At 29.3% G+C, this 8,036-nt stretch overlaps 1 protein-coding gene across 1 annotated transcript in view; it reads right to left on the bottom strand.

Annotated features, from left to right (window-relative positions):
• The window catches only part of LOC119675092 (transcription factor mef2A), a 38,340-nt gene extending 32,249 nt beyond the window's left edge, over window positions 1–6,091 (bottom strand). The window contains exon 1 of the mRNA XM_038086279.1: window positions 5,939–6,091. Within this exon, the coding sequence (XP_037942207.1) occupies window positions 5,939–6,091 (153 nt within the window). The remainder of the gene's footprint in view (window positions 1–5,938) is intronic.
• Between the last annotated feature and the right edge of the window lie 1,945 nt (window positions 6,092–8,036).

Below are 8,036 nucleotides of genomic sequence, written 5' to 3'. Positions count from 1 at the left end.
ATCTGACGATTAAATAAAACTGTGTTGTCGTCGGCGGATAAGCGTGTATAAAAGACTTGCACTGACATTCTGATAACATCCCACTTAACAATCCATAACACTCACATAGCAGATAATTTTTAGATCGCTATTTTAAATCAAAAAGATAAATTTTAATAAAACAATCTATGTATTTTATCAAAAAAAAAAAACATGATTTTATTTAAAGCAAGTCCTATTTATGTCTCAATACATTTTTGTATGTGATTTTCCAAAAATGTTAACATTAGAAAGCAATTCCTAATAATTTTAGTCTAAGTAAATACTGTATATCGCTTATTTATATGTATTAGTCTGTATGAAGTTTTTTTTTTTTTCTTAAAGTTAAAGTTTGTGCCGGTAATGATAAAGTTAATTACATTAAATAGTATGTAGATATATAAAGGTAACCAGTTTTATTGTTGTTGTTGTCAAAATGTTTATGTTGCCAATAATGTTGCTTAATGACAGCAAAACTAATATTATTATTACCGGTTACCACTACTAACTAACCAGTAAAGCCAACCAGTAAAACGTTCTCTTGATAACATTTTACTGGTACTTTAAACTTCTTATTCGTATTGGGAAGTCTTCGTCGTTTTTATATTAACTTAACATTCGTTTGTTGGTTTTTGCGGTGGCCATAACCATAACCATGACTTGTTTTGAGGTCAACAAACAGCTGGGAACACTATAAAAATTCATTTTACAAGCATTAGCTATATGGCTATATGGCATGGCGTTCGTTCGTCTTTATGTGTAAGTTGATTATTAAGAGCATTATTGTACATACGGCGGGCAAATCGTGTAAAAAAAATGCCATGCACATAAGACATGAAATTAACGTGAGTATATGTATATATATAATACTCTACTCTTATGTACGAATTGAAATTCATCTTCGGTAGTACGCGTTTTGACGAACAAAAGAGCGTGTGAGCTCAGTGAATTGAGCCAAGTTTCTTCAAACAAGTATGTGTGATTGTCTGCGGACTGATGACTGCTGCTACTTCACTGAAGCTTTAACTTAGCACGTTTTTCTTGGTACGTTGGTTGGTTCGTATATGATAAACAGTTTTCATTTGATCTTCAAGAGATATTGAGTCTTAGAAGTAAATTTCTATGCACCACATGCTGTAGAGACAAATAGTTTCAGGAGGTCAATGTTAATGGTAGTATGTTGATTGACGGTTTATACTCGTAGATAGTGTTGAAGAAGGTATATGAGTCTAAAATTTATTATAATTTTTTCTGTAACATTTTTTAAATTTAAAAATTGATTTTTGAATAACTCCAAATCCATTTTTATAATTTACAAAGACGTTCATTATTTTTTTTTAGAAAATATTTTGTAATCTATAAAAAATAATAAACTAGAAAAGTTGTTCCATATTGGTTGTATATCTCTTAATCACTTCGTGTGAAAATTTGATGTACAGGTTTGTCGCACTTTCACTTATATAATTAAAATGATAGATTTAGATAAATAAGATATTTAAACTGCAATAGTTGTAATTACAAATAATTTATTTTAACATACCATATATTAAAATAGATGTGTTCGAAAAGTATTCCGTTTTTACTATTTTAAATAAATATATATAAAAGTAAACATCACTTCTTCATTTTTTCTACTCCTCTAAATTGTGTTAAGGTCGATAAAATATCTATTTGCGGTAGATATCGCCTCTTCATTTAAATAGGTTATTATTCCTTACATCAGATTTAGTGCATTCTAATTCATTTGGAGAGGACGTAATAAAAAATGTTTGAGCTTAACAAAATATAACTTTGGGAAAATAATAACAGGAATGTGATTATTAGCAGGTGATTAATGAGATGCTTTGCATGAACTTAAGAAAAAATAAAAATGATGAGAAAGTTAGGAAACTTTGTTATAATGACACAATTTTTTTAATACGAATTTTATAAATTCTATACAACTGTAGGTTTTATTAAATTTTTTTTAATATGCAGTTCGTTTTTTAATTAAAAAAATTTTTTTTTATATATTTCCTTTTCGATCTTTGGAAGTACACATACCTTCACATTCTTAACCTATAATCACGTTCAGTTTTTATCATTCAACGCAGTGAAGCTGATCTTTGAAAGCCACAAATTACCCTTCAACCAAATGTCTGAATAAAATTAAACGGCAAAATAAAGCTGAGAAACTTTGCTTATATTAAATAGGATTATATGTAAAAAAATACAGAAATAAAGAAATAAAAGCAGAATAACAGAAAAAGAGTGTATTGAAACCGAAGGGACTTAGTAGTATTGTATATTGAAAACTTATAAATAAAAATATACGAAACGACCATACTAAATCGTGAGGCTTTAATATGCATGGTTGGTTAAATTTGTTGATTGAAATGAGGAAACACAGTCACTCAACGACGAGCACTGGATTTTGTTTGGGTTTGGTGTGCCGGTAATGCCAATTGTCGTTGTATTCTTTGAGAGCTACGAGCTGCGCACATATACTTGGAAAACCATACAAATTGAATATACATATCTATCTATGCATACTTATACTCGTAAGTATCTACGCTGTATTGTAAATTTGTGTAGCATATGAAGGGCTTTAGGATTGTGTAGCTTTAGTTAATATTTTGTTGTTATTGCTGTTGTTGTTGTTGTTAATGGTTAATTTACCATTTTTAAGGTTTCATGCCTCTATATAGCTTTTGTAAATTTTTGCATGTGACAAAGTTAAATATATCCATTCGCAAATAAACAAATGAGATATTTATTTTTCAATTTTCTACATACATACATACATACCAAAGAACACCATCCATCTCTAGAGATATACTTGTGTTCACACCACACATACTATACAATAATAGCTTTTATTCATCTTCATGGCACATTTGAAGTATAATAAAGGGAAGTTTGCAAGACTGACGGCGTGACGTGTACTGTCGTCTCTTCCCGTCTGTTTAGAGAAGGCAGCATATGTGCGTCAAAACACCATTAAAAATTTCAAAAATCAAATTCCAGTACTAAAAAAGTTAAATGAAATTTCTTTGTTTGGAAGCTTAGATATGCATAAATTTGCATAAAAATCTTTTTATTTCTTGAAAAATTTGGTACATTTTAGCAATGCAAATTATTTTTTGGTAATATAAAATGTAAACGCATATAAAAAAATATATATATTTTGAATACCAAACTTTCACAAAAGTTTTGAGTCAAGAAACGAATATATATTTTGCATGAACTTTATTTAAGTCAATGAAATATTTATAAGGCAAAAGATCTCAATTTAAGTAACTTTTTCTGAAAAGAAGAAACATCGGATTCAGGAGTACACATCTAAACAGTTATCACTCGAATCATATGTCCAAAAATGTCTAAATGTATTATGTAAAGTTACTATTTTCGTATTCGACACCCTTCAAAAATATTAACAACGAAAAAGTATCTCATTTTGTTGAAAGGAGGAGAGAGGAGGATTTGCTTACAACTTATGTTAATTTTATACGACTTTTTGTTGTACATGCAATAATAGAGTATCATTCTTAATAACATCTTAAAATTTTTTTTCTCATATTATATGCAGAATAGAATCAAATTAATTAAGTTGTTTAATTAGGAAAAAAACTTTCATGTATTCTAAATAAAGTTATCTGTCAGCATATTGTGATGATAGCCCTAATTGAAGTTTCTTATAACTCTTATGTGAATGTACTTTTTAATGTATTTTATAAAAATGTATTTTTTTTCCTAATATGATATACAATTTTTTAATTGCTAATACTTAAAACTTTTCAGATTTAAACTTAAAGTGGTTAATCTCTCATATTATTAATGTTAGAGTGAACAAGAAAAATGTTAGCCTTAATTGTATAAATGAATTATTTACAAATTACAGTTATTATTTTTAATTGGTTAATTGTTTAAATAATATAAAACTTTTCTAAATTATTTATAATTATATTTTTTTTTCAACAATATTTAAAATATAGTCTATAGTCATCTATATCTATAGGGTACTTCTAGTAATAATTAACCAATTTTTTCTTTTCATTTGTCGCCTCTCTTGCTTGTATACACAAAATGTGGTTTTGTAAAATTTTATTCGATTATTTCAAATACTAACAGATTAGTTTGTATATTAATAACAGATACCAAAAAATATATTTGGGAATTAATTTGTGTTAGTATGTAGATTAAGTAAGTTAATGTTCGATTTATGTGGGTCCTGACATTACCTAGACATAGCGTAAAATTCGCCAAAAAAGTAGATAGGTAGGTTGAACTGACTAATATCATGATGGAAAACGAAACTACTTAAAAACGTGGTTAATAGAGTTGTAGTTGTACTGAGACCTAGTGTTTATTCTGTAAACGAGTTTTTTTGAATGGCAGAAAAATTTCATCATTATGTATACACACAGCATTAGTCTCAACAAAAACTTCCCTTAATTGAGGTTTTTAGTCAAGTCTATTAGTGAACGAGTGTACTTTAAAGTCAGTATGTTCTGCTTGATAATGCATCAATTATTATTTTTTAGTCATTTCGATAATTTTTCTGTTGTGTGACTTGTTAATAGTATTAGGATAGGTTAGGTTGAAGTGGCTTGTGCTCGAAGCCCACTTAAGCTCATTTAATGGCCCGATATATCACGGATTAGCTTTGTTCATACGCTAATTAGAGGTCAGCAAACGAATATCGCCACTACCTCTTTTAAGTAAAAATGCAATAACCTAACTGGGCTAATTCCTTAATTTTTCGGGACAACAACTCTGACAGGTCGACAAAAAAAGAGGCCTTAATGAGTTTGAATCTACTTCTAGTAAATGATGGTATTAAGAAATATCCATCTCATTTTTCTGATACAACCCCGACAAAAGTCTCATAGCATGCCTGTGACGCGTCAGCATCGCTACGGCAGTGTTGAGTGGGTTACATCTTAGCTGAAACTGACTTGTACATTGTCGTTTTTGGGCCAGGTCAATTTTGAGATGTGACAGGAAGAGGGTTCATCTTCTCCAATTGGCTATATTCAGATATTTTATTTAGATTTTTGTGTTTTATTACCAGCTTGACGGATGCAAGTGCAGATACCTATATCTGAGAAAAGAATGTCATGGATCAGACATTGCTTGCCTTGATAATTTTGTCTGTCCTGTAGTTGCTCGCAGATAGTATTACTTGCTAAGACTTTGTAATTTGTACTGCAAAATTTAGGACCATACGATGAAAGTCGTTTTTTTTATCGGATTGTATATGGATGTAAATAGGTTACGAAATCGTCCGTAAGGTTTTCTTTTTATTTAAATTGATTAGCTACATTGATTTAAATTTCCATATATGTGTATATAAAATAAAGAATTGTTTCAGGTAGTTACTCTATCTAAAATATTTAGTCAGTTTTTCACGTGCTTATAATGTGCAAGTAAGTACAGATTACATGAAGATTTATCAAAGAACACAAATATTTATTATTAACGACAGTGTGGCTGGCAGTTGTTGCTTGTGGTGTGCGCTTTTCTGTATGTTTTCTGTATTTTATTAGGCATCGTCGTCTCCTTCACGTCGTCTTTATATTGTTTTTTATTTTTATTATTTTTGTTCTTGTTCACTGGAAAACCTTAACTTTTACTTTTTTTATGTTTTTTGTATGTGTTGTTTTTGTTTTGCTCCTGTCATTTATCGCTGTTTTTGTCTTATACTCATTTTCTTTATTGCTTCTGTTTTTATCTACGTTTTCATTTTAGTTTTTTTTTTTTGTTTTTTATAGTCTATTTAGTTGAATTTTTGCCATTGACACGATTTCTATCTCTTTATTTATTTATTTTTTATATTTTTGCGTTTTCCTTATTTTTATATTTCAAAGTCGCGTATCTCTTTTTATTACCTTTTGCCGCCTTAGCATATATCGTAAGTCATTGACTTCATCGTCGACACCGTCGCTGTAGCTATTGCTGTGCCGTCGCCGTAGCCGTTGCCGTTGCCGTCATCGCTATTTCTACATGTGACTACTGCTGTTACGGCTACAGCTACAGCTGCTGCTATTACTGCTGCTACTGCCACTGTTACTGCTTCTGCTTTCATCATCATCCTAGACGCTGTTTCTTTTAGCACACATATAATAATTTTGAATTTTCCTCTCCCCCAACTTCACATACGATTTTCACTTTTTATGTTCATTTTTATATTTACGTATATTTGGTGCATTAATTTTTTATGTCTTATTTTCCCTTACGACAACGAATTTTATTTTATTTTATTTTATTTTTTTTATTTTTCTTCTGAAGGTCGTTTATTGTCCTTTTAAACGGTACTTTTTCCCCCCTATTTACTCTTTGGCGTTTGAATATTTACACTTCTTTACTTTCATTCTATTTTACACATGTTAAGGTTGTGACGTTACGGCTGCATATCATTAAATTTAACTTAAATCTTGAATCTCGCGATTCTTGAACATTTTATTTTGGTCAAATAAAAGAGAGAAAAATAAAACGAAGACATGTGAAAACTAATATAGAAAAGTAAATATCAAAAATAGTGAATTTTAATTAATTTATTTTTAATTTTTTATTATTAGTATTATTATTTCCTAAAATTATTAACATTTAAAGTCCAGGTCATGAATCCTATTAGCTGCACTAATATGAGATAATTTTCCTTCTTGCTTTTTCTATGCAAAAAAAATATGTAGCCAGAACCACTTCTGGATTTTATTTTTTTTTATTTAAACTTTGATTGAATATTCTTTTTCTTAGAAGAGATATTGATACATCATCAAGAACTATAAGATCTTCTGTTGCATCTGAAGAAGGTATCTTAAGCTAACTCAGGCAAATAAACGCTATTGATAAATTAAATAGTTATATCTGCTGCCTTTAAAAACGTGGCGACGCTATCGCTTCAAAAGAGCTAAGCGAATACAGTAATCCCCCCTATAACGCGGTACCCTAATAATACGTTTTTATATTACGCGATTTCAATCCCCCGTATAACACAGGCAGTACAGTTTATAATTAACTTCGGGTACCTTTGCACGTGTGTATACGGGCATTTTACTATTACGCGGAACCAATATACCACGTTATAGGTAGGGATTACTATACAATATTTATGGTTATGGTTACAACGACTAGACAACTGCAGAGCAGATGAACTTTTAGTTAACAGTAGCGCATGTTTACTTCAAAAACTAGTAATTATTGTGAGTTGAGATCTATTTAGACTGAGAAACATCAATTTATTTGTTATTTAAACTTGAATAGTATTATTTTGTAGTATTATATGCTCCATAGAATTTACTTCTTTAGTAAATAAATAAAAATATAACAAAAAAGAGTCAATATATTTTAATGTTAAGTATGCATTCCTCTGCTTTCTGCACATGAAGAATCCGGAATAATGTACTCGTAATTTAATCTGAAATGATTAATTAATTTGGTATATCTGTTTTATGCATTCAAAGTAATCTCTGTAAATTTTGTTTAAAAATAATTTGCTTTAAATTTTAATTTTAGTTTGGAGAATAAACAAAAAACAATTTTATGGAGTTTCTTGGACTTACACAAGAAATAATCTGGCATAATCAAATTTATTGCAAAATGTATCTAAGATCACCTGAACTGGAACTCTGTATATATGTTCTAAAAAGTGGAGCTCTTGCCAGATCTAAACACAATCAAGATTGTTTTAAGAATTGCGCTTTTAATTGATTTATTGATTTGTTTATATTTCATATAAAAATTACAGTCAAACTTCCCTAACTCGAAATCAAATTTTTTATAACTCGTACTAAATGGGGTGCAACAGGGTTTAGAAAGCAAATTACATACAATTACAAAAAAATTCTTTAACTCCAAGTCTCCATAAGTCGAACCTTTTCTTTGCAAAATATAACTTCGATTTATTTAATTTTGACTGTTCATGTATGTAATAATGTTTATATCGAAAATCCTTGGAACGATAAATTCTTTACTGTTATTTTTAAGTCCCAATAAATTAATCGATCCCCGTTTTCTTAAATTATTATTTCCAAATG

This window comes from Teleopsis dalmanni, chromosome 2 (assembly GCF_002237135.1).
Source record: "Teleopsis dalmanni isolate 2A chromosome 2, ASM223713v2, whole genome shotgun sequence".
NCBI lineage: Eukaryota > Metazoa > Arthropoda > Insecta > Diptera > Diopsidae > Teleopsis > Teleopsis dalmanni.
Note: the sequence above shows the minus strand (reverse complement) of the source record. Positions and strands in the feature narration are given on the sequence as shown.